The 27,729-nt window shown below is 47.0% G+C and overlaps 1 protein-coding gene across 1 annotated transcript; it reads right to left on the bottom strand.

Moving 5' to 3' along the window:
- Positions 1-407: 407 nt before the first annotated feature.
- Positions 408-27,729, bottom strand: LOC139055333 (endothelin-converting enzyme 1-like). The gene is made up of 4 exons (XM_070532770.1): positions 27,397-27,729; positions 21,367-21,624; positions 16,591-16,802; positions 408-2,623 (listed from the first exon to the last, which is right to left on the bottom strand). The coding sequence occupies exons 1-4, from the start codon at positions 27,605-27,607 to the stop codon at positions 503-505; spliced, it is 2,802 nt and encodes a 933-aa protein (XP_070388871.1). The 5' UTR covers positions 27,608-27,729; the 3' UTR covers positions 408-502.

Below are 27,729 nucleotides of genomic sequence, written 5' to 3'. Positions count from 1 at the left end.
TAGCTCATTACGGCATTTCCATGAAATGAGGAAAAATATTAATGCCTGCCACTGGAATAAAGAAACTAAGATAGAGCTGAGTTACTCCTGAATTGATAGCTCAACACGCACACGCACACACGCACGCGCACAAAAGTAAGATGTTGGCACTCGAAGACTGACGACATTTGTAAAGCTCACTGTGTGTAAATAGGGAACAAAAAAAGTGCAAATTATAATACATGCGGCGGCCCCTCCTGGTTCATCCGAGAGAAAGAAAACAAAAGGTGCATGAACTTTGTCAGTATTGCGAGTGTGCAAAAACGATTTCGTCGACGACTTCAGAAACACGGCAATGCTAATGTAGCCCGAACGCTAACCATTCACTTAATCGAAATCGCGCAAGGAACGATCGACGCAACTTGAGCTCGCCGTGAATCCATCTGTAATTTGCTCCGGAAGTGAGCGACACCGATGGATGTTGCACAAGAAAAGAAAAAAAAAAGCGGGTGGGCGGCAGAACCTAAAAATGCGAGCAAAAGGTTGACGCCGAGCAGTCCAAATAGGAGCACTTAATGGGAGGACTCATTTGTGTTCCATTCCGACAGCCGAAGGCGTGCGCAAAGGGGGCGAAGTTCGACACCGCCTTGTTGCAGTGCAAGCGGTAAGAGTCCATCGTCTCGGGGAGGTTGCACATCGTGAAACAGGCGGAGAGGAAGAACAGCTGTTCGTCGCTGATCGAGCTCGAGACCCTCCGTTCGCTGTCATTTATGCTGGCGACCGACTCCTTGAACGCTTGGTACGCGAACTCCAACGCCGGTATCTCGGGAAAGGGCGTGCCGTAGAAGGGGCTGAGGCACGAAGCGCGGCGCCTCGACGCCACCGCCCAAGCATTCGGCGGCCGGAACAGCGCCGCCTGTCCTCGCATGTCGAGCGGCACTGTGAACGGGTCGAAGGACCTCGCCAGTTCGCGTGCGAAGGAGAAGCCTACAGTGCCGTACGCCATCGCGTTGGTGCCGTCGGCGTAGTACCACGGCCTGGACAACGCGGCCAGAGAGATCGACACCCTGTTGAGTACGTGCGTGTACTTGAAATACGGAAGCGCGTAGTTGCGCGGACTGTTATCACTTTCACTGTACGTGGGATCATCGCGGAGGCTGCGCCATTTCTTCATGGCCCAAATCCACTGCTGAACAAAAAGGTTGTTTTCGTCCACAAACAGGAATTCTTCCAACTTGTATATTGATGCGTCGGTTAACAAACTCTTCCCTGGCCATAGCACCACCGTGACGTTTCGGACGTGATCGACGAGTGCCTGCTTCGAAGCATCATCGGCCCAGACCACGCTGTAAATCTTATCGACAGCCGCTTGCGTCACGCTGGCCAGGAGAGTGTCGATGCCCTTTCTTGTTTTGGTAGTGAAGTGGTCCTTAGCGTACGTTGACGTGAACAGCCACTGGTAAGCAATTTCAACCTGCGTGGCGCAGAAGATGTGCCGGTGCGCAGCCGCTGTCCTCCTGTCTCCATACTGCTTCACGAGCAGCTCTCTATCTGCGAGTGGGCCAAAGTTCTGCACAAAAGTCCAAGATATGTGCTCCAGCAGCTCTTCTCTCGTGTAATTGGCGAACATTTCATTCACAGCGTAAAGCAGATCTCTGTCCCAGACGGTCACGCTGTCATTACGGTGAAAATCGCCCAAACTTTTCACATTACTGCTGAGTTGATCAATCCAGCGTGATTCCCGTATGTTCGGCGTCACGTGATGTATGCTGCCGAGCTCGAATTGCACCGGTTGAACGGCAATTTTCTTGCCGACAAGCAGGAACCGATCAAAGACGTTCCTTTCCACCATTGCTATCCGGTTGATGTGCTCCTCGGAGCGGTCCGGATAGCCAGGAGCAAAGAAGGCATTACTAAATCTGTTCCAGTACGTCATGTAAGATTTCAGAGCAGACAGATCCCGCTGCATGTTCACACGGACGGTGAAGAAGCTAGTGGCATCGAGCAGGATGTGCCTGCCGCCGCTCGCCGCACAGCCGTGCGGACATCGGCGAAGCGCCGCACTGAGCCAGATGTCTAGGCGCCAGTTGAGCGACAAGTCCAGGATCACGCCCAAGGGATCGACACCTGCCAGCGGTGCGTCCGGCCACGGGATCCTTAGCTGGCCCATGAAAGCCTTCAGTTCGCTGATTCCCCTCGTCGAGTCCTCGGGAGTGGTCAACATGCAAGATGCGAACGCGGCGTACACCTTCCTGCCGAACCGCTGCTGACGGGACCCGTCGAGAAAGATGTTGCGGAAGCCCTCGTACCAGGCGCCCATAGCGCTGCTCATGGAAGCCATGCCATAGCTGTAAGGGTGCGCGAAAGGGGCCCAGCTGGAGCAGGCGTAACCCTCGAAGTCGTCGCACGGGCTTATCGTGGCGTTTACCGCGCCCGCCAAAATCTCGGCGTAGTAGCGGCAACCCACAGTGCGGCACAACGCCTCGCGTCCTTGAATCTGTTCGGGTGGGCGAGATTTTGAGGGTATAAGGAAAAAGAGCAGCACGACCAGCGCGAGCAGCACGGTCATTGTTGCGGCGGTGGCGATCAGGGTGCCGTTGTCTCGGTCCTTTGTGTGTCGCCGCCCCCTGGGAGACAGCGTGAGCTGCGAAAGTGAAGAAGCAAAAAGGACGTCAACTTCTTGCATATGTGATGTTTCAGGGCAGGGATATCAAAACTGGGTTCCCTGGAACCCATGGATTCCGCGAACGGCATTTTATGGTTCCCCGAGCGGCCAAAACGAATCCGACTCCATTCCTCCTTCGGTGGATTTTTAAAGCTTAAGTTTTAAAACCTCCACATCCACACTTCGGTAGTCCTTGCGAAAAAGAACATCGCGGCAGCGGCGCTCAAGACGCATTGCTGTGCGATTCGGGGGCCCATAGTGTCCGCGCTAGACGCAATTCATTCGTGCGCGCAGCTTGTTCTGAATGTGATTGAACTTTTGTGTCCTGTAAGCTGAAAGCAACTTTCGAATCTAACGGCGTGTCGACTTGTTAACGTATGACAATGGTCTTCGGCGTATTGTAACTACATGATGCAGGGCACATCTGCGGTAAAGGCACGGAGCTGTATATCGGCACTAAGGAGCACAATGATTGATTACCCTGTTTAAATTATGTCGTAATTTGTGCCCTTCTTCTGTTCTCATTTTTAAGCCGTTCAATTGTTTCATCGTGGCTATGATCGGGAGCCCGCGTATAAGTATATCGGTGGGGAAAAAGTGCGCGTGCGTGCATGCGTGCGTGTTGGGGGGGGGGGGGGGGGAGCACACTGGAAAGGCAGATTGGGTTCCACAAGGCCAAAAGTTTGGGAACCCCTGCTTTCGGGGAAGCCCGTTGTTCGGTAACATAACGGGGGTTCTTGAACGTATCAAGTGCATTAGCATTCGATGGGCTGCTGGAAGGCAACCTAAAGTGGAGAGGTCAGCTACAGGGTCGCTCCTGCCTTTTTCAGAACTCGTTTGGTTTTTGTCAGCAACTATTCATTTATAAACCTTGGGATTGAGGTCAGATTACTGTATATCTCCTCGCGCGCTTCGAGACTTCGGGAATTTGGCCCTAGGTTGCAGCAGCTCACTGACCTGGAGAGGCAAAGCAGAAGAGTGGGTCTAAAAATTAATCTGCAGAAAACTAAAGTAATGTTTAACAGTCTCGGAAGAGAACAGCAGTTTACAATAGGCAGCGAGGCACTGGAAGTCGTAAGGGAATACATCTACTTAGGGCAGGTAGTGACTGCGGATCCGGATCATGAGACTGAAATAATCAGAAGAATAAGAATGGGCTGGGGTGCGTTTGGCAGCCATTCTCAGATCATGAACAGCAGGTTGCCATTATCCCTCAAGAGAAAAGTATATAATAGCTGCGTCTTACCACTACTCACCTACGGGGCAGAAACCTGGAGGCTTACGAAAAGGGTTCTACTCAAATTGAGGACGACACAACGAGCTATGGAAAGAAGAATGATAGGTGTAACGTTAAGGGATAAGAAAAGAGCAGATTGGGTGAGGGAACAAACGCGAGTTAATGACATCTTAGTTGAAATCAAGAAAAAGAAATGGGCATGGGCAGGACATGTAATGAGGAGGGAAGATAACCGATGGTCATTAAGGGTTACGGACTGGATTCCAAGGGAAGGGAAGCGTAGCAGGGGACGGCAGAAAGTTAGGTGGGCGGATGAGATTAAGAAATTTGCAGGGACGGCATGGCCACAATTAGTACATGACCGGGGTTGTTGGAGAAATATAGGAGAGGCCTTTGCCCTGCAGTGGGCGTAACAAGGCTGATGATGATGATGATGCAGCAGCAAGATATACCCGCCTTAATAGGGGTACATCCCACAGACTAATTTTCCTTGTCAACAAACCTAGGTTTATCAAAGTTGACGTGATCACTATGCAGTTTTGTACACTCTCCCTCTTGACCGCAGTTCGTTCTCATGCAGATATATTTATTTCTTATTTGGGCTATACAAGCACAAAAAAAACTTTTATTGTGCTAGCTTTGTCACACTAGCCTTTCACTATATTTATCGTGCAATATCTGATGTTGTTCATTCTGCCAAGAAATTCTACTGTTAAATGTTCCTAATGTGGTTTTCTCTCAAAATATTTTGACGATGATGATCTATTGGCATCCCCTTCGAAGCGCGGCCAAGACAAATAATCATCTAGCTTGCTTGAGTTAATCAATTAATCTTTAGATATCTATCAGTGTAGCATTTTGTATGTCTCCTTATTTTTTTCACTCTTCCTTCTAACCTCTACCCGCCGTGGTTGCTCAGTGACTATGGTATTGGGTTGCTGAGCACGGAGGTCGCGGGATCGAATCCCGGCCGCGGCGGCCGCATTTCGATGGGGGCGAAATGCGAAAACACCTGTGTACTTAGATTTAGGTGCACGTTAAAGAACCCCGGGTGGTCGAAATTTCCGGAGTCCTCCACTACGGCGTGCCTCATAATCAGAAAGTGGTTTTGGCACGTTAAACCCCATAATTTAATTTTTTCTAACCTCTACATTTATTCATGCGAGTACCTGCAGCGCTACAAGGGCATTTTAGCAGAGGGGGGGGGGGGGCATTTCAGGGAGGCATTGCTATATCTACCTTGTATAGTTACCTATGCCTGTAACGAATCCGGTCCTATCAATTCCTTCCCCGTTTTTTTTTCTTCTACCAATACTCTAAACCTCTCTTGTTTATCTCGACTGCTGACCGTTCAATGCTTCCAGCCACCTTAAATTCCAGCACTTCTGGAAGGTTGACGTTTCCTGCAGGTCTCGCTGAGTGAATAGCTTCACATTTTATTAGGATGTGCTGAGTTGCACCCGGATTTTTTCTCCAGCACACACGTGCCACCACATGTTGCGACTATTTGCTTCGGTATGTTTTTGTCTTTGGGAAAGCTGCTCAGGCCTCAAATAGAAAGGCACTGCTCTTTGTATTAACGCACAGATCTTCAATTTCTAAATTCTTTTTAGCCCTTGTAAATCTCCATGATATTCTTTGTTTCCACGCTTTGCGTCTGTTACATCGTAAAGGCGGACACTGCGCTTGACGCAGGCGAGGCAGACACACGCTGACAAGCTGAAGAATGGGCGTTTATTTGCAGTGCACGTCGGAATATAAAGACAGGTTAAGGAAGGAGGGGAAGGGAAATGAAGTAAGAAAACATAAGATAGGCAACCAGATTGGCACGTGTAGCTGCAGACTTCAACTGAGAAATGATAAGAACACTGCAGTTATAACAGCATCCAATTTAGTGTCTGTTTCTCACACTTTATTTTTGATGACCCCTGATTGTCTATTTACACTTTCAATTACTCTGCACCTGGTTGCCAACTTTCTTCAGCGCTTCCTCCATTCTGTGAACGCGCTTTTGAGGTACAGACACTTCTGCGCTTTAGCCGCCCATTTATTTTCACCTATGTTACCGAGTCTTCGAAACTAATCTTGCTCTGTGCTTCTCTGACTTCAATACAAGCCCGACCCGTGTCTACCTACACTGCCTCATTTGTCGTTTTACCGTAGGCCAACCGGCGTACCGATATTTGGCTAACTTCCAACGCCGACAAGACGACTGATTTTAAGCACAGAATGACATCTGCGAACGTTAGCACTGACACTATTACTTCTTTCCAGGTCCTTCCACATCCGTCGACAAAAAGCGCTCCACATGCCTCACCTCGGCAACACGAGTGCCAAGTTTTCTCAACGAAGATGCCGTCGACCTGGTAAATGAATTTCTCGAATATTATTGCGCCTTTTTTCATGCTCGTCATGACCAAAGTGTAAAATCAAACAATATTAATAACCTGTTTCTTTTTTTCAAACGTAATAAAAAAGAAAGTTATGCCCAGCTGGGTGATTTGCTGCTCGCTGTCACCACGCACCTTTGTAAAGCACGTGCTTACGCTGGGACTTTACACAGCGTCTTTGGACTCTCCGTCTGCGCACCTGCCGTTCTGCCATCGTCGTCCCGTAAAATGCTGTCCTCGCTTCATTCGGAGGCGGTTCGAGGTGCAGCGCTTTCAAGAAGACTTCGCCGCGACATCGGCACAGACATAGACAGCAATTGTTCGAATACGAGACGCTTAGCCTACGTTTGCGCAACAATTATTTTTTTGGACATGCTATCCTCAGAACAGGGACGGGAACAGGGGCGCTTAAATAAATAAACGAAAGTGTGTGTGAGTGCGGAGGGGCGGGAAGAGACGTTTGGGAAAAACGCGCTAACATCAGTGCATGGAGCCGTATCCTGACGCACTGCAGCTGACATGAGCTTATCAGACACCGTAGTTGTAGGAATAAACGTTCTCTCTCTCTCTCTCTTTCGAGTTCCGGCTACTTCCTTCAGAGGCACGAAACGTGGGATTGAACTCTGTAAAGATACCAGCAGGGAAGCTAATTTCAACGCGTGTTATAACTATCCCCTGTTCCTCACGCGCACAAGTACGACGCATTCACGTCTTGTTTCGTTTCGGCTGCAGCAACTTTTGCGGAGGGGGACCTCCGATGGCCTTGCAGGTTCTAGCAACGGATACTTTGACGCTCAGTCAAGGTAACGAGAATGTTACCAAACGTAATGGCCTTGGGAAGTGGTAAACCTCAAGTGTGCGATGTGAATGTGTATGCTAATTTGGTTGATAAAAATTTAGTTGACAAATATTTTTATTAGTCTTTGCAGTTGGCGGCGCAATTCGTTGGTCGCTTGTTTTACGTTGCGCGTCTAAGTGGGCTATACAAATGCTCCAGGTGATTGGGAATATCTGTTCGAAGCGGACAAAGAGAAAGGGCATATTTTCAGTTTAGCTTTCCTATAGGTGCATGCGAAAACTGCGTGGACCCACCGTAGGGGGCAGTGGTTTTGGTGTTGCTCTGGGGGATCAATCCCAGCCACGGCGGTCGCATTCCGATGGGTGCGAAATGCAAAAAAACGCCCGTGTATACCGTGCATTGGGTGCATGTTAAGGAAACCCAGGTGGTCAAACGCAATCCACAGTCCCCCACTATATACGGCGTGCCTCATAATCATATGGTGGTTTTGGCACTAAATACCCCACAATTTAATTAATGAAAGTTGATTTAACAACAGGGCGGGACTTTTTAAACTTCCTTAGCACTTTGGCAGCCGTGAGGTAGCATACGAGGGCTTATTGGCCAGTTTGCCTGCCTCTAAGTCCACGCACGATGCGCGACGCCTGCGGTTGGAAGGATGTTCCACATCCGCTGCCGTGATCGTGAGTGACGCTGACAACTATTCGTGCACGGCTAGATGTACACGCGTAGTACTGAGATACGCACAGCCATGAAGAACGTGAACAGGAGGACGGCCGCCGCGGTATAGCTTAATTGGTGAAGCGCTCTATGCGGCGTGATGCTGAAGGTATGGGTATGGCTTCCACCTTCGGCAAGTTGTCATTTTGCCCACTTTCATTTCCCGTTTTCTTTATTATTTCAACATTTAAATTTAAATTAACAGTTGGACTTTCCCCCTATGCTTTCCATAGCTTTATGTGACTGTAATTACTAAATGGTCCAATTTTTCGCGCCACACGTGGATGATCGACAAAGAACCAGGTGGTGCGTTTCACCTTTCGAATATGTGATAACCGAGGCCACCGCTCGCTCTTTGGTCTAGTATGGCGTAATAAAGCAAGCTCGGAAATAACGTCACACCTGTAAAGCTGGTTTACCTGGCTTGCATTTAGCTCACTTGCAGGAAAGCCGCTTTGATCTATCGCTTGCTTCTGCGACGAATGCCTCTTAATATTAAAAATAGGGGTCTACAAACAAAATAGTAACTTTTGCTGATAAAGTTTCTTATAGCACTGGCAGACATGAAAATTAGTGCGCTGATTGGCAGTAGACTTAGAATTAACAAAATTTCACTATTTCACATTTTAATTAATGTCTTTATGAGGCATGTTGTAATTGCATAATTGAAGCCAGCCAGTACGCGAACGGTACCTTAGGCTAGAATCTGTTTTTTAGCACTTGTTTAAAAAAATATGGACTCGAAGAAATATGCCGTGAAATGCGTCGCTCCTCCAGTTAACGCTATCCTGCGTTGCGTTTTTCCACGGGGCGGATGCATGCTAGCTGGGAAAGCAATGCATTTGGTTGCAAATTTTACTTCTTTTTCGAAATGAAAGCAAGGCACAATATTTCGGGCGAAACGGTATCTTTTGAGTATTCAATGACTGATAACGTTGATAAATAGCGATTGTATTGGACATTCTAGCGCACATTTTGATATCCGCGCTGCTGCGAAGCTTGGTCAGTAAAATTATCCCTTTGTCTTGAATCATCGATTTTTGATAGTCAGTGACAGTCGTTACAGAAATCAGCGGTATATTTCTATCCCCTACAACGTGCACATATGGGGCCGCATTCACAAAGCTTTTCCTTTGTAAGTGCTGTTTGAATTGGCTGGCTGCCTTCGCTATTAACATGCCCAATATCATGATTGGCTGGCGTTCCCACTTATGACCGATTACTGCGTAAGAACTTTTCTGTGAATACGGACCATGGGGCCCTATAACGTAACGCTACTCCAATCTGTTTTTATTCCAATCTCCTGACGACAAACTTACGTAACCGTCGACGTAAACATTGGGTGGTGACCCGCAGAGTTGTTTGAACCGTCCAATAAAATGATCTCGTATTTTACAGGAGGTCACTTTTGTTTGATTTCAAAGCGAATATCATTGTTTTTCTTATCTATATGGCTGACAAGAGGCGAGGAGCACGCAGAGCAGGAAAGGGTTTTGGTGGCGCCGAGCTAGCGCAGTGAAAGTAGATAACCGGATGAGGAGGGTGGTGTCGGCGTCTGGGATTTGTCTGCTTCCCCTTGCTTAGCTTGCAGTGGCTGGTCGAAAATTGCGGCGGCGTGCATGCAACGGAAAGTTTAAAATGCCGCTAAAACGGGTCCTCAGTGAAGAAGAGTTGACAGAGTGATGTCATATACGTGCCGAAAGCGCTCAACAAAGTTATACTACCAAATTTTCTATTATGCGCAAATAAACCCGTTCTCCCCGACAGCTCCGAGTAACCAGTACCAGAGCGATCGGTAGGCGGAAGTACTTTCGCGGTTTTGTGACGTCGCGTGACAGCAAGGCGAAGTGGGCGCAGCCTGAAAACTTTTGACCAATAGCCGAGTGCTAACGCCGAAAAAAGTTGTGGAATCACAAATAGTTATTTTTCATTTGTTCGTTCTAATTATGCATCAACTTTCACGTGGTGACTTTTCGCGGTTTTGTGACATCGCGTGCCAGAAAGGCAAAGCGGGGGCAGCCATAAAAATTTTTTTTTGACCAATCGTGACTGATTGCATAAATGGAATAGAAGCAGTTTGGAACAGCTTTACGTCATGGCGCCCGTGATCCGTCTGGATGCGACGATGCAGCGCGCGGTGTCTATACATTGCCATTTCGAACAACTGTTAGAAATTGTGGCCAGACCCAATCTAAAATAAGTTCACGAGGGGGGAACTTTGGGCCGGTTGGTCCAGGATGTTTCAGGAGGAAAGGAACCATGACTTGAGACAGGACGTGACGAAGGAGTGGACAGGACGAGCGGAACATTCTTTTTTTCTTTAAACCAATGTAAAATGGTTTCTGATAGCATGCATCTCGCACAGTATGATCGATTCCCTTTTCCTTGACTGTGCGACCGAGACCGCGCGGAAAGCGTGACAATGAGAAAGACGACGAGAGCGCCGACTTCCATCCGGTGTATTTGTTCCGTTCGGAAGGAAGGGATATGTATTTTTCAGTAAAGAAGAATATATGGTTTCCTAGTAAACATATGCGGTTCATTTAGAAACCAGGAAAGTGAATTTTATGAACTTGGAATATGTTAGTTCCGTGATAGGAGGAACATATACATAACGCACCTGTTCAGTTGTTGTTCTTATGTTTTTTTTATTTTCTTGTTCTTTCTATCTTTCACACGCTATTTTTGATTAGTTTACATTGTCTTCTACATGTATTCCGCCACACACTTTCGTTCAGAAAGAACTAAAGAACTGGCAAGTCAGCGCTGTTGTAATCGTGTCGTATACGACATCGCCAAATTTGCACGAGGCCTCCTACGTTAGACACGTTAGGCAATTAGACATGTCTGCTTTTCGCTGCGCCCACTCAAGTGCCATTTGCACCAACTGCGTAAAAGTGCGGTATTTTCGCGTTTTTACGGAAATGGAATGTTTTCAGTAGAGTTATGCAGCTACAGTCAACGACCGTCATTCCGGACGGCCGATTTTTCGGACATGCCCGATCATTCAGACGCCTTCGTGGTACCGCCACGGTGCCCCATAGAGTAAGTGTATAAGAAATTCTGAAATTTCGGACGCAAACACCTTTCGCCATCCGATTTTCCAGACTTTTTGCCATGACCTCAGGTCCGAAACGGCATTGATCGAAGCCACCACCACCACCATTTTGATTATCTTGCCGCTCGAAGAGGCGCTCTCGCACGCAGATCCGCTGGCAGCCGTAGGCACCACCGCGGCAACGCTATACCCAGCTACTTCGACGTTCGCTACCAAGCTTCTTGCTGTTCGGTGCCGTGTTTTTCATTAAAAAAATTCGCCGCTTTTAGCACTGGCGCCGACTCCGCCTTTGTAATGCTTGTCAATGGCTTCGAAGCTTGGAAAGCATGACGCATTGCATAATCCCTAAGCAACCTAAGCAACGTTCGCCCGATTCTCGAATACGCGTCTGTTGTGTGGGACCCGCATACACAAATTCTTGTCAATAGCTTAGAAGCGACACAGAAACGTGCGGCCCGTTTCATAACCGGCATTTACTCATTTCCAAGCAGCATCACAGAAATAAAACGGCACATATGTTTGGAAGATCTTTCACTACGCCGTGTTGTTTCCCGCCTCTCTTTCCTTCGAGATACCGTCTTCAATCGCACACCACTAAATAAAGAGACTTATCTACAACCACCAACATACATATCCGGGCGCCGCGACCACTTACTTAAGATAAAAGAAATATGCGTGCGCACAACAACATACCAAAACTGCTCTTTTCCCCGTACAATACACGAATGGAACCTACTGCTTCCTGAACTAATTGAAGTTTCTTCTGATGTCACATTCCCCACTGCTCTCCAGGCATATGTTTGTAGATAAAAATGCACTAGCCATTTGAAACTTCCTTTGATGTTTATGTTTTGCGATGTTAGCCAGCGTGCTGTGTTAATGAGCATATCTTGTTACCTGGGCGAAACTTGTTCTTAGTGCTGCCTCATGCGCTCCCTCAGAATGTAGCACATGTATGATTAGTATTGTACCCATGGTCTGAAGTGTTTAACCTTTTAAGAGTGTGCAATCTTGTATTATGTATTGATTATCTGTCCTCCCTACTGTAATGCCCAATGAACAAAGTAGGTATGTAAATAAAAAAAAATAGAAAAATAAAATGCCGGTTTTCGAACGTTAGCTTCACCTCAGTATAGCAGTGTTACGCAGTGAAGCATACACAAAGTATTGCGGTGAAGCATATTAGGAGGACAACATTCATTTAGGCTAGATGGTGCCTACTTGAATTGGGAAGGAACAGCGCCAACTAAAACGATCACGAGAAGGAGAACAACAAAGGACAAATGCCTGTGTCCTGGTGCTTGTGCTGTGTCGTTCTTCCTCTCGTGATCGTCTTAGTTGGCGCTGTTCCTTCCTAATTCACATACCAGGAGTGTGAAGAGGCAATTGTCACGGGACACAGTAAGTATTCCTTAATTTTACACGCGTGCACCCGCCGTCTCCTGTCACAGTACGAGCACCGATACGCATAATAATTGCACCGGCAGGCCTCCAGATCTATTTCGGACGTGCTTGTGGCAATTTGAGTTCTTGAGAGCAGTAAAAGGTAGTGCTTCGAAAGGTGGGTCGGATATCGGTGACAAAAGTTACGGTTTTTCGCCGAATAGACTCGTATCTATTCGCAGAGGCCACACGGGAAGCCGACAAACCACCTCACAACAAAAGTGAGCGTGCGGGAGGGTACAAACGTTGTTCTCCACCGCCGTTGCATAGTCTCTTGTCTAGCTTCTAGCGCTTTTATCGGGCGTAATACAAATTTTGTCTAGCGTGGTAAAGCATGTCAAAGCACAGCTGTGATTTGGAATGCACATAAGATATTTACCATCACTTTTTGCCTTGTGCCTGATGGCGCAACCTGTTCTAGCTCATTTGTACTTTTATGTCTGTCTTGTGCCTAGGCGCATATCTTTGCTCTCGTTAGGGCTACAAAATTTCATTTATATATTTACAAAATTAAGTTCTTTGCCTACCCAAATGATTATGCCTGCAACATACCGTACATGGTATACCATCCGTGGGAAGCAAGCTTAGTTGGTTGCTGTTGGCTTTGTGTCTTATTTCACCCTTGGGCAGCACTTACTCATTGCACAGTAGTAACAAGCTTCGCCAAATGGCTACAGATTACTGCTGTACTACTCCAAATGTTTCAAAAAGACCAGTTTTTCTGCTCTGAAACTGCTCCAAAATGCTGGTGTGGCTGCTACTAAACTGCTACGGAACGCCATTTTTCCTGCTCCAAGAATTGCTCCAGATCCTGAACTGGCCGGACCACGACTGTTAATGTTTTAGCATTAGGAGTGTCGAATTGTAAAAAGTTTATATGTGTGAAATGTGGGAAGCGGGTCACGTGGTTTATTTAATACAGTGAGAGAGAAGTAAAGCCTCCTGACCCCTGGAAAACCTCGTTTACTTCTACTTCCTCTTTCTCCTTCCTCTGTGTTCCTATCCAGTTCAGTTCCTCCGCTTCTTTCTTTACACTTTACACTCGGCCACACTGCATGGTAGACAGGTGCGAATCACAGCACACATAACTGTCTTCTCATTCTAGAGCGCGACGAATCCTCTTCTCAAGTCGTGATGTGTAGACAGCAAAATGGTTCTTTCGCCGTTGGTCGTGGTCTCCTTCATCTTCTGGGTGGTCTACGCGCCAAGTGTCACCGAGGTGTTCGGTGATGATGAAGGGTCCTTCAAGTTTCTGACCTGGCGTCTGTGCGCCTTTCTATACCCAGACCTCGTTGCCGACCTGATACCGTAGTGCCGCAGGATGCTGGCGATCTAAATAGCATTTTTGTGTCTTTTGTGCTGGCTGAACGCTCTTGCATGCTTCTGCCCTGATCTTCTGGCAGGCCGTTTCTCTCGGCATAGGTAAGCCGACTTTGATGGGCGTTTCCCAGCCGAGCATCGCTGTCAGGTTGTGTAGCTGTCCGTAAGCAATCTCGTAGGGAAACTCTGCAATCGCGCGTGAAACTATGCAAGCAAGTGTCGACTGCATAAGCGGCCGCCCTGAGATGTTTGTCCTAGTCCACATCACCCAGTGTCTTTTTTCTGCAGTATGGAGCCAGGTGGGCTTGACTGAGCGTCAGCAATTTTGACGCTCGTGACAGAGCGTCAGCAACTTGATTTAGAATCCCAGGGTGGTGTCGCGCGCTCTAGTTATATTCTTATAGCTTTATAATCCACCGGGTGAACTTGTGCTTTCGGTGTTGCTTCACAAACATCCAAGTGATACCTACATTGTCTCTCCCGACCACAAACGTTCGTCCAACCAGCCTGATCTTGTCGACACGCATTCGTTTATGAGCTGCGCGTCGTCTGACAGTAGGTAACCAGCTCTCAAGATCATGTCGGCAGGAAAGGTCGTCAAAGACGGCAACTCTCTCGCATCAGTACGGATCTGCAGGTCCACGACACCTGCTGGCGGAGTGCTTCCCCCGAGCTCTCCGTCCAGGGGTGGAGTGCCGTCGAAGTAACGCTGTGCACTTCGAGCCAGTATCGAAAAGGGCCATCAAATTTCCTATACCTTTGACATACATACGTACCTTCGACACCTGCAACATACGGTGGTCTGCTTCAGACCATCGTCAGTTGCACATCGTTCCTCGAAGAGGCAGGACGTGTGCCGAGTGAGCTCCTGTATAACATTTGGCAATGTGATGAACACGGTTTAATTCATGGGTCCGGGACCTTAAAGAGGTGCGACGTAATGGTAACGCATCTCTCTCGCATCTACCGCTACATCGCCACTGAATATTTATATATAGCACATTTCTGCAACATTTTGAAAATGTTCGGTTTTCAGGCGTATTATATCTTATTTATTTATTTATTTATTTATTTTATTTATTTATTTATTTGACCCGCCGCGGTTGCTTAGTGACTATGGTGTTGGGCTGCTAAGCACGAAGTCGCGGGATCGAATCCCGGCTACGGCGGCCGTATTTCGATGGGGGCGAAATGCGAAAACACCCGTATCCTTAGATTTAGGTGCACGTTAAAGAACTCCAGCTGGTCTAAATTATTCCGGAGTCTCTCTCTACGACGTGTCTCATAATGATGTCATGGTTTTTGGCACGTAAAACCCCATAATTTAACTTCTTAAATTCATTTATTCATTCATTTATTTGTATAAAGTGTGTACGTGTGTGCTTGTGTGCGTACGCAAGCGCACTTTTGGATTCTCACGGATAATTATGGTAATGATACTCGCAAATATCTTCAGATTTCTTCAATCTCAAGTAACTGGGCGGTCATGACTGGATTTACACAATGCGTCAAACTCAGCTCATTGCCATGTGTTGAGGAACCTCGTAGCTTATCAATTAAAAGTCGGATGTTTGGAGTACATGCGCGTTCCTCGGTTATGTACTCGATGATGCATATGAGGGGATGTTTGTTCTCTTTGTTACTGCATGGCTACATCGAAAAGCGCAAGAAATCACTGGAGAAACTCCCTAGTGGGACTTGTCAGACAGTGCGTAAGCATTGTTTCCAGTCGCTCATCTTGCACTCGTGCAACGAATGATTGATTTGCAGAATGGTTGAAACCTGGGCCAGTTGATACATACTTGAAGGAAAAAAACCAGTCAAAAACACAAAGGACAAGAGGAGAGGTTCACACCGACTGGTTCACACCAGTCGTTGTGGTGTGAACCTCTCCTCTTGTCCTTTGTGTTTTTGACTGTTTTTTTCCTTAAAGAATGATTGATTGAGTGGCCGAGTTACACACACCACAGCTCCCTTCGTCGTGGATGACGCAATGTGCTGCAAGTATTGCAATCACCTGTTGCAGTTACCGAATTGGTAAACCTAATTAGTCGGAACTAATCTTATTGAATGAAATTAATTTAATCGTGTAACTAATCTGAATTAGGGTTAAGTAATGTAATGCTAAATATTAATCATTGCCATTATTAATCTTGATTCATATTAAGCAATGTAATCGCAATTTACCATAGTTAGATTAAGTAATTTTAATTCTTCTTAAGTAATCCTGCTTAGCCTTAGTCAATTTAATGTAATTCAAGTGAAATTAGCCTTACGTTATCTTAAGTACGCTTAATTAATCTTGATTAGGCGAATTACTTTAACATCAATGTATCTTAATTGGCCTTACTATATTTAATTACCCTAGATTATTCGTCATTACGCTTAATTTCATCGCATTTAGATGGGGGCAAAATGCGGAAACACCCGTGTACTTAGATTTAGGTGCACGTTGAAGAACCCCAGGTGGTCCAAAGTTCCAGAGTCGACCACTACGGCGTGCCTCGTAATCAGATCGCGGTTTTGGCGCGTAAAGCCCAATAATTTAATTTCTTTTTAATTTCATCGTGATTTCCACAATGATTCCTTAGCCTTCATTAACTTAGGAAGTCGTATTTAGGCCTAACTAATTTCGTCGTAATTAATATTAGTATTTTATTAACGGTAATTACTCGTGTAACACCTCTTCAGTACTCGCCGTCACGCGTAGTCGTAAGGCATTCTATGCCCCCATATGACTCTACGTATACCTATCCAGCGCATCGTGTCTCGCGTTGCAAACAGGCGGACGGACGGACGGACGGACGGACGGACAGATTTCCGAGGAAGGTAACCACATAGAACGCTCGCGCATTAAAAAAAGAAAAAAAACGTGCGCACGTTGAGTTGCGGTGTTCCGGCACGTCAATTTTTAGCGCTCTCAGTTTACAGCGACGAGCCAGAGGCAAAGCGACGACATGGTTCCCCGTTTTACGATACCGGCAGGCTGGCGGCCCTGGCGGTCTGCATGAACGGCACCCGGCTGATGCGGCGCTCGAAGTCCACCAGGTTGCCGATCACGATGCGCCGGCGCTTGGCGCACGCCGCGTAGCGCCCTCGGCCGTGGCCGTGGCCGGCCTCCGGACTGGAGCTGCAGGTGCTCGGATCTGTGGGCAGTGCAGCAGCCCCCTTGTCGGCCGGTGAAGCCGAACCTGATAAAGCCAGAGTGCATGCGTAGTGCAGTTGACGTACGGGGTTGGTGCGGTATTGGCGGCGAGGAGTTACGGAGTCGCCATCTATCGGAAGCGCCTCGCTGGCGTAGTATGAGGGATCACGTGGCGCGCTCCTCATAGGTTTTGCTGTCAGCGCTCACTGAAAACACCACGCGCGAGCTCTCCCGGACATTTCTGTAAGTAGTTTCGAAACGAGAGAAGTTTCTTACTGTCTAAATAATAATCTTGGGCAAACTGACAGCACACAGTCGTTCACAGACGCTATCTCTTTACCGAATACGTACAGTGAACGCCACTGCGCGCGGTCGCCGCGATAGAGTCTCCCGAACCGGCTTCTTGCGTGAAATGTAGGTGACCGCTGACAGCAAACTATGTGAAATATGTTCTTATAGTGTTTGTATAACTAAATGGAGCGTAATAGAATGAAGCCTCAATGCAGCGATCGCGCAGATTCGCAGCGACCGACTGCGCGTCTGCATGCTTGTCCGCGTACTGTTTCGCTTTCTCCGCGCGCGCGTTTTCGCACCGTGCCATGAGCTTTAGGCCGCAGAATATGAGTATTGGCAGTATACAAGCAACCATTGTTGCGTGGGCCCTATCAGAGCTGTTCAAAAATAATTTCACTGTAGAGGCTTCGACGCCTACGGGGACTGTGATGTGCCATTGCGATGATTCAATCTTTTTTTCCTCTAACTTCCTTGACTTTTCAATGCTATTTTTCGAGTTGCGTCGCACTGTATGTTTATCGGTGCTCTCAGCGTGCAATTTCCCGCTGCTCCTTTTTTGTAATCCAGTGCATTAATTCATAACACAAACATGACCATATGCCATGCTTTTTTTTAAATGTGCTTCTTACCGCTGCCTTTCCACTCCACTGAACTTGCCAGTATCTATAGCATCGACAAGTTCATAGACCAAACCGTCATGACATTAGTCGGGCAGCGGACTCGGGCGAGCGACTCAGTGCGCGTTTTCAGAACATCGCAGCCCGGGCGCCGTAGCAGAAATCTTCCTCGCGTCTGTGCTTGCTGCATACCCGAGTTGTAGCCGATGACTGTTTGCTGGTTTTATGTTTCGCGAGTCAGGCTTCACACAGCTCCTTGTCCTGCGGCTACGTGTGAATAAGGCTGACACCGGCCTCCGTTACGTGCGTCCGGCCCTGCGGCACCGAGCAGTAGCCTACCATGTTGCGCGCCTTCAAAGGCAGCCACTGCCTATTGTAGTGCTTTCAATCATCGTAAAGGAGACACTCGAAGCGGGAAAATTTTGCCACTAAATGAGGACCGCAGCGTAGTAGAAAATTTAAACTCGTTTTCAGCTCGCTTCGGCGCGCCCGAAGCAGCCGACGCGGCCGCTATGTCCACGTGATCCCTCCTAGCACGTCACGCCGACGGTGGCGCCAGCTTTTCCAGTGGTGGAGCTCGAGGCCAATACGTGCACTTGGGACATGTGGTACGCTATAGTCGCATATGACACTCGATGCATTCCTGGATCTTTTTACACCGTTATCGACCACGTGTTTGCCAATTACACCTGGCAGCACTGCAACAATTTCATGTATATATCGGGCTTCTTTTACGCCGGAAATACACTTTATATATATATATATATATATATAAATACACTTATATATATATATATATATATATATATATATATATATATATATATATGTGTGTGTGTGTGTGTGTGTGTGTGTGTGTGTGTGTGTGTGTGTGTGTGTGTGTGTGTAAGGTGTAAGGTGTCTGGTCGGGAACAAGTGACACTGTACAAATTAAACAATTACCGACCGAAAAAGGTTTGTTAGAAATTAACCCAACGTTTCGCGCTCATTCCGACTCGTTCACCACGTGCACGGTGGCGTCGGGAGGCTGCTGCGCGTTCACTGGTCCGAGCGGAACGGCCAGCGAGTGTTGCCGTCGAATGCTTTCATTTGGCGCTGACCAACGCCGAGGGTTTTCCTTCGGTCTCGTCTCGTGCACCGTCGAGGTGGCGTGTAAGAAATCAAACGTTTGCTCGCGACGTAGCATTTGCATACTAATTGGGCTTCATTTATTATACTGCTCTCGCACAGAAGGTTTGGTTGCTCGGGTGTGGTCGAAATTTATAGCGAGTCGTCAGATGGAGAAAGAGGCATCGGTATTATCAAACGGAGGTCATATATATTCTGGAAGGCTGATTCGTGAATGGGCGCGGCATCGAATGAGGTTGAGCAAGAAGTCGAAAGTTAGAGAAAGAATGAAAGAAAGAAAGAGGGAGAAAGAAAGAAAGAAAGAAAGAAAGAAAGAAAGAAAGAAAGAAAGAAAGAAAGGGAAACAAAAGCTGTTTTGTCTTGGAGTCCACGGACTGAGTCCTGGAGCAGGTGCCGTTGTGAGCCAGCCGCCTTGTTATGTACCACTTAACACTTGGCTGCATTGAGTGAGTCACTTTTCGTATCAAACGGCTGAAACTATCAAAATATTTTTTTTGCGAATATTCAAAAACTACACATTGTACGTGAACCCATCTTCCAGCGCCATCGATTACATACTGACCGTGCAAACACGCCGGCTATAGATAGCATGCCCGACGGAATGAAATACATACTTTGGGAAAAATAACGTTGCATCTGCTATTAGTCGGACACAACTATCAAGATAACATACAATCATTATTTGTATCCACCGATGTTTGAGACATCGTTAAGACAGCCAAGGCGTCAGATCGGAATATTATACAGCCAAACTTATGCTTCTGTGTCTTCAATGCTGCTGTCATTATATATGTATATATGTAGCTCCAGTGGAAGTTTTATTTTTCCAGACTCTCGAATCTGCCGAAAATTGTCAAATTTGACCAATAGTTCAAGAGCAGTGGTCATTTCATACGGTGCATGGCGTTGGTGGTGGAAGAATTCGAACGGAAATGTTTAACAACATGTCTAAAAACTGTTGAACAAGTTGATTGATTTCTTTGGGACTGGTAAGGAGAGAGTTAGGTCATTCGTATGCCGAGAGACACTCGTATACCATGTGTCCCAGCAAACGTTAGCCAACTTGTTCAGAGCAAAAAAAAGTTAAAGAATTATGGTGCAAGATACGGCTATATGACCTACGGTGTCCGGTAGGTAGATAATTGTATTTTGTACCATGGTTTTTTTAATATTATTTTTTCTTTATGCATGTTTGGCTAACGTTAGCTGGGACACCCTTTATATGCCTGGGCTGAAAAGTTTGACTGATTAGAACTGAACTTGAGATGAAGCTATGGACGGCTCAACGAGTGATGGCGTGGAAAATTGTAGGTGTAGCGTTTAGTGACGGGAATAGAGCAGTATGGGGTGGATCGATAGCAAAACGGTGTAGCTGATGTTGTAGTTGAGGTTAACCTGAATATGTATTGAACAGTTCATACAATGCCTAGACCAGGCAAACGTGATGATCTGTTAATGTATAACCGAATACGTACCAAGGGAAAAGAAATACAGTGAGCACATCAGAGGAGAAAGTGTTGTGGTAAGAGTAGAAAATTTGCAGGCGTATATCGTTCGGAGAGGCCCTCGGCCTACACTGGAATTAAAATCGACTACCATTGCTGCTGCCGCCGCCGACGACGACGACGACAACGACGACGATGATGCCGGGCAGTGCCATGGAACATGTATGTTGTTTCGGCATAAGTAACTGTATAATCACGTTGGACCTATTTACAAATAAGTCAGCCCTAATCACGCGAAACATACTAATTGAATTCATCGTTACAACAGCGCGACCAGGGCCCTGTGCTCACAAAGCCTCTTACGCTAGAATTGTTCCCAATAGAAAATTTTGTTCAATGCTGATCCTGGACACGTTATTCATGAAGGCGGTCGGCCATGGCAAAAATGACTTGCGAACCAAAAGCTTTATGAATTCGGCCCCTCGGTCCGTATTTGTCCGATTGTCCGATATGTCATCCAAATTATGTCTGCCTCTTGTAATCTACCTAAACAAGAGAAATTCTACTATATATGCTGCATACAATTTAAAAATAAAAATAAAATAAAGTTTGAAGAAAAAAAGAAAGAAGTCCGAGGACACCTAAGTGTTTCTTATGAGTCGTGAATGCGAAAGCATTCATGTACAATTAAAAGCCGCTGAGCGGTCCTTCGAGTTTTTGAGCGGTACGTGCTGCCCGAGCCAGCAAACAGCAGCAGCCTGCGGTGCTGGCTCGGGCACGGCGTGCTAGCTTCCGAGAGCGAGGGTGACGTGGCGTCGCGTTGAAGTCCTCTCCCCTCACGCAACACCTGGCGCGCTACTGTGTTAGCAGGTGATCCCTTTTGCCCGCTCTAGGCGCCGTTGTGACGTGGCGGGCCAGCCAATAAGAAATTTGTTGAGGCGCGCTAGTGACGTGGCGTTGCAGCCAATGGAACATTAGGCGCCGTTTTGCTGCTACCGAATACAGACACCGGCATTTTCACTCAATGGGTCATTTGACGCTTTCGCATAAAAAAAGAAAAGAAGATACCGAGGAACAACGCAGTATTTGAATCGCGACTGAACGTAAATGATGCAGCTTGTCTCACCGGTGGTCTTTGTACCATGCTCACGGCCGTCGGAACCGGTCGGGGTGTCTTGGGCAGCAGCCGGTGTCGTCTGGCCGCTTGTTCCAGGGGAGCCCGCCGCTGACTCCGCGTCGCTTTCCCCCGTCGCCTTTGAGGGTCCGCTGGCAGCGGCAGCCGCTCCGGTGTCGGTGCGTCTCGGGACCTGGTGCACGGGCGCGACCGCAGGCGAGGAGGCCCCGCTGCGCTTGGAAGCTTCGGTGGGGGACGGAGGGCTCCCGCCTTGCACGAGACAACGTGGCGCGCTCAGTGGGCTTGCACTCGTTGTGGTATACATAGATATGCGAATGGTTAAAAAAAAGCATATATATATATATATATATATATATATATATATATATATATATATATATATATATGCGCCAGGTAACAAGGATTTTTTTTGGGGGGGGCGGGTAAACCAAGGTAACATTTTTATGCAAATGAGGGGGTTACCTTTACTAGTAGGAATGTGAGTAACGCCCACCATTCGCCGTAACGACGCTAAACCCTCAAAAGAGAAATGAAATAACGTCTATCTCACAGGTACACCTGTGAGATACACCTCTCCTTTACTTGGCAAACAAGCAACCACGTCAAATGGACTAGCGCAGTAAATAAGCGCAGGAACACTGCCAAGAACAAGTAAACAAGCGAAAGTGTAAAATAAAGATTACTACAGTAGAATACAACTTAAAAAAGAACTGCAGTTGGCAGCCAATACACACGGACCGCGCGGGGTTGTGTTACTCTGCCAGCCAATCACAAAAGCAAACAACATCGTCGTCATGCGACCTTTTCAAAATGGCGTCGTCGGAGCGTCTGCTTTTCTTGGAGGGTCTTTTCATTGACGGAAGCAATGAGGTGTGCAACAGACACGGACAGTGTATGGAGTCTGAAGATTTCACTCTTCAAAAGTCTGCTGTACAGTTCATTTCACTGCTGAACCCGTTTTACTCATGAAACTTCACTGTCATCTGAAGTGAACCTTGACAATAAATAGTTGCAGCGAAGCAAGCATTTTATTTCAGTTCAATAAAGAATTAGGCTTTCACCTTTCCACTATAATAGGCGAGGAAAAACGTATAAAAATGCGCGCTAATAATTTTGTTTTTGTGGTTACCGCTCTATTTGGGTAACAGGAAAAGTTTGAAGTACGAATTATTTGCAGCCTCGCGGAGACTGACAAAGAAGCTTGAGAACAACAAGTTAAGGACCGCGCAATGAGCGATGGAACGAAGAATGCTATAGGCATAACTTTAAGAGACAGAAATAGAGCGGTTTGGATCAGAAAGCAAACGGGTATAGACGATATTGTAATAGACATTAAGAGAAAAAAATGGCACTGGGCAGGTCATGTAATGCGCAGGTTAGATAACCGTTGGACCATTAGGATGACAGAATTGGTACCAAGACAAGTGAAGCACAGATAGAGGACGGCAGAAGGCTAAGGTGGTGCGACGAAATGAGGAAATTTGCGGGTGCTAGTTGGAATCGGTTGGCGCAGGACAGGGGTAATTGGAGGTCGCAGGGACAGGCGTTCGTCCTGCAGTGGACATAAAAGATGATGATGATGATGATGATGATGATGATGATGATGATGATGATGATGATGATGATGATGGAACAGTGGATGGCGGTTATAAGGACATGGGCTGGGCTTCACTGCAGACTTAAGTTGTATCCGACTATAGTAGCGCTTTTTGAATTGGCTCTGGAAGAATTATAGAGAAATATATTTGCGGAACAATCACAGTTCTTTTGGATCCCTCGTTTACTGTTCTACCAAGTTAAGTGCCAAAATCGCCTCGTATTATTATATGGGTGGTTGCGTAACGATGCGGGGCCGCCGGTCCCGTACGTACAACCGCGTATAGCACCGGAAGCTGCGGTTGTAAATGTAGTGCGCCCACCGCGGAAGGTTAGAAAAACACCCACATAAGCACATCACAGAAGTGGCTACGTCAGGCGACTCGACCGATAACTACAGAAGCGTTATTCAAAACACACGGAATTGTTCTCCACTTCTGGCGGCGTTTTCTCTACTTCCTTTTTAAATGAAAAGAAGTTGATCCATAAATACTCGCACAAACAACGGTTAAATTTGTTATTTTTCACTTTTCCTTTCGGTTTGGCTGTTGCCTTGGCTCTCTCTCTCCCCTAGTAGATCGCTTAATTTCTCAACTCCTTGCGACTCTTGTTTCCGGTTGCCAATTTTGCACGAGAAGTGCTGTACAATTAGGGAGGTGACGGGTGACAGACATATTGCTTATAGGTTTAAGGGTTATAGCAGGTTCTGATGATGGGCGCTGTTTCGCATGATTTTACGTTCCACCTTATCTAACCCATATCACGGGTATATAGTTTCGAGGATCTGCCAGCGTCGTGGCGAGCCGTCTCTCGAGGAAATAATGAAGCAAAAGGAAAAGTTGAACGCAACTGGCGTTTTCTCCGGCCGCGACTCGTTCCACGAGCATGGTGACTAGCTGATCACCAACCGAATCCCTCCCCTGACAACTGAACGCATCTCGAGTTAATCGCTGGGCACCGAATCCATGAGAAAACTGGCCTTCACACCCCAGAAGATGCCGATAACTACCGCCATCCAAAAGGAGTGAAAAAGGCAGAAAAATGTTGACCGCCGAATAGGTGTCAAGTCTCCACATTGATTTGGCAACCATTTAGGAATGTGTGTGAGGAGTGGTGGCGTGGGCGGGGAGGGGGGGGGATATGCCGCCTAATTTCGAGGAAGGAGGGCGCTTCTCCCTCCTCCCCCTTCCCTCCCTGGTACGTGCCTGATATATACGTAATGGGAAGGTTATGGGTTCGTTCTTCTCGAGTGACAGTTATCTTTTGGTCCGCTTTCATTTTCCCTTTTCTTCGTTATTTTCTACATGTCAACTTGGTTTCATTGCCTGCTGGCTTTATTTGGTCGTGATCGAGCCGCTCTGCTTCCCTTCTCCTTGATATATATATATATATATATATATATATATATATATATATATATATATATATATATATATATATATATATATATATATATATATACGAGAAGAAAGAAAACCGAAGGGCTCGATTTTTTATTAATCATATAAGAAGCCAACAAACAATAACAACACGGACAGCATAGAGGAAATTACTGGTAATTGTGGATACGAGGCACAAGAATTGGGAGCAGCAGCTCTACTCGGTCGCATCCGGGCACCGAAACGACGGGAAAAGGCATCGGTGGTACCGCTTCTGCGTTCGCCATGTTTTGCCTAGCTTCCTCCTAACGACGCAAATAAATAAAAAAATAAATTGACGAGGTTCAGTGTGCCAAATGATCGCACGGACGAGCGTCTTCGCATTCCGTCTGCTTTTCTGCAGATTAATTTTTAGACCCACCCTTCTGCTTTGCCTCTCCAGGTCAATGAGCATGCATTGCGATTGGTCCCCTGAGTTACTAAGCAAGGCAATATCATCAGCGAATCGCAAGTTACTGAGTTATTCTCCATTGCTTTATACAATGGTATAATTTGATGAGGACGAGGAATAGGGAGGAGGGAAATGTGAGAACTAAAAGAGGTAAAGTATGGGTGCGTCCATGCGAGGACGCCCTATTTCGGGACCGCAGCCTCGATGACCCGAGTAGCGTTGGTTTGCGGCGATGGTGAGGTCCAGTTGTCGTAGGACGACGAGTGCAATAAATAACGGCTCCCAGTGTAAGCTCGCGCATTAATATGTACAGCACCGCGACAGTGACACCACCTTCCTACAAGCCAAGAAAGACAGGAGCGCGGAATTTTGAGTTGTAGGAGTACGGCAGCACCAACGGATTCGCCTCGCCTTTTTAAGGCGAAAGCATTATATGCCTTATTACGAGAAAATCCGGCGGTGTCGTTTGCGGTGTGACCGAACGATGGTACCAAAAATGGCCGATGGCGCAAAGAGCACGGATCGACGTCAAATTTCTCACGGAGGTTGATGTAAACGAAGTAAATTAATGACGTTGTAAAGAAAATTTGGTACATTTCGGCCAGGGCGGGAATCGAGCCCGGGCCACTGGGGTGCGAGACGAGCACGCTTCCCCGACGCCACTCCACGGTTGTGGTTGACTAAATGTGTGCCTATAGTACATGCGTAATTGCACACGTCACGTCGCAGCCATCTGGCTGACTGAAGGTGCGGCCTAGTCACATGACCGGGCACGTGACGACGCAACCAATGGGGATGAGGGGGGCACCACGTCATGAGTGTGTAGAATGAGCGGACAAAATGAAAACATCTCACCGAAGAGACTGCAATAACGTGCTAACCTGTGCTGGTTGGTACATGTCGGAAGATAGCGAGCTTAACGACGGGTCCTGACTAAGACGGACATACTCAGTCTCAGTCACATCCCGTTGTTCAGCACTGTTACTCGTTTTCTTCACCAAAGGGACTATAATGCTTTCGCATTACGACACGTAAGCAGTCTTCGGTGTCTCTGCGGAATTTTTTTTACCTGGATATGTATCAGCATAGGTGTGACGAGACATGAGGGCATGACATGACAAGAATGACATGGCATGAGCTCATGCTTGTCTTGCCATTAATGTCACGTCATGAGGTACATGGCATGTCATGCAATTCATGACATTCATGTCATGACATGCATGTCATTCACGTGATGACATTTAAGTCATATCACTCATGTCATCATGTCATTCATACCATATATGTCACGACATGCCTGTCATGACAAGCATTCTATCTCATTGCTGTCATTACATGCATGAACGCAAGTCCCAGTGTCACCTTGGCTGAGCTTGAAGGTCAGATTTATGGAATCAGGTGTTTTCTGGGTTTGTACCTGGAGTAGTGGAGCTATAGCTCTAAAAAATAATCCATAACGGTTTATAACGGTTTTTGTTTGCATTAAATATTTTCGATGCAGAGCAACAAAAAACATAGTATTTATTGTTTTCAATAATTGAATCATGAATCCTGAGATTATGCTCACTGCCTTGCGTCAAAGCACTGAGCATGATCTCAGAATTCATAATTCAGAGTCAAGGCACTGTGCATGACCTGAGAAACAACACGTGATCAAGTGTACTCGCCGAAATGCGAGACCGCTGTTCCAACAAAACAAACGATAAAACTTCGGTAACAAAGCGTTGTACCCTAGAAAACGAAACGATAAGCTGTTCAGCGCCCGTGCCCTGGGTTTTTGCTACGATGCCAATCTGCTAGTGTACACAGCGGTAGGCTTAGATTAGTGGAGCGATCGACCGGCTATCGCTCGCACTATCCCTTGTCTGAGATACGCGCAAACGCTGTCGTTGCCTGACGTCGGTTGTTTCGGATTGCCGACTTTCCTATTGAACCGAAAAGCGATAAAGGATATTTCGGTTTCACTCCCAAACAAAATAATAAATAACGTTTCGGTTATGTTTTCGTTTGAGTCAAAAATATTGTTTTTTTTTTCGCTTATTTTCGTTCCGTTCCGACACACTGAGTCGACGTAAGAAGACAGACAGACAGAAAGGCAGACAGACAACTGCCCTCGAGGGGGCAGTTGTTTATATGACAGCTTGATGCCGATCAACAAATTTTAGTTAATTAGTCTTCTGAATTTCCTAGGTCCGCCTCGCCTGTAGGGGCAGAAGGCAATGGTAAGCGATCCTAACGTCGCCTATTTATTTTGCGCGTGTCTCCAGATCCAAAGTACAGATTCAGTCAGACCGCGTCAGACTTACTTTCTCAGTCATTCCAGTGGTATAGTCACAATTAGAGAAGCCTGTTCAATAGTAAGCGACGCCAGCCTTGCGCAGACGCAAGGATTTGACCAAGTCGCGAACGTACCTGAGACCGGAGTTCGAAAATAAGACATTCGTATTGCGCAGTTTTTTTTTTCCCCACCGTCTGCTTAGGACCGTGTCACATCCAAGCTGGAGAGGTGTACGGTCGCACCCGGGAAGAAACGCTTTCGTGACGAGCGTTGCCCTCGATCGTAAAGAACAGTGTTTGTGCGTGCACACCACTCACCGGGCCTTCGGTACCCGCCCTGGTTTCTGGAGGGGCTGCGGATGCTCCGTGCCGAGCCCCTGCCCGGGGGTCTCCGAGGGAAGCTTGTCGGGGAGTAGCCCCGGGCGCGGCCCAGTGGGCTCCTCGCAGGGTAGATGCGACGCATTCGCGGCGAATTTCGATCAGCGGAGCTTCCGCTGCGGAGCGGCTTTTGATTTGTGTAGGGAAACATTGGTGGGCCGGACCGGACTTTTTGACTATCTTCTTCGGCACTCAAGTGATGACGATGCGATTAACCAGTGGTCTGGCACTTAAACGGAATTGTGTGCGAATGGTGGTGAACGATGGCGAGGA

Source organism: Dermacentor albipictus, chromosome 1 (genome assembly GCF_038994185.2).
Source record: "Dermacentor albipictus isolate Rhodes 1998 colony chromosome 1, USDA_Dalb.pri_finalv2, whole genome shotgun sequence".
Lineage (NCBI taxonomy): Eukaryota > Metazoa > Arthropoda > Arachnida > Ixodida > Ixodidae > Dermacentor > Dermacentor albipictus.
Note: the sequence above shows the minus strand (reverse complement) of the source record. Positions and strands in the feature narration are given on the sequence as shown.

What these genes read in the sequence shown, in the direction of transcription:
- LOC139055333 (XM_070532770.1), bottom strand. Translation starts at nt 27,607, where the DNA reads ATGTTTCCCTACACAAATCAAAAGCCGCTCCGCAGCGGAAGCTCCGCT. An exon ending in GGGCGGGTACCGAAGGCCCG is followed by an intron (nt 21,625 to 27,396) that starts GTGAGTGGTGTG and finishes GTCTCGTGCAAG; the next exon opens with GCGGGAGCCCTCCGTCCCCC. An exon ending in CCAGGGCCGCCAGCCTGCCG is followed by an intron (nt 2,624 to 16,590) that starts GTATCGTAAAAC and finishes TCACTTTCGCAG; the next exon opens with CTCACGCTGTCTCCCAGGGG.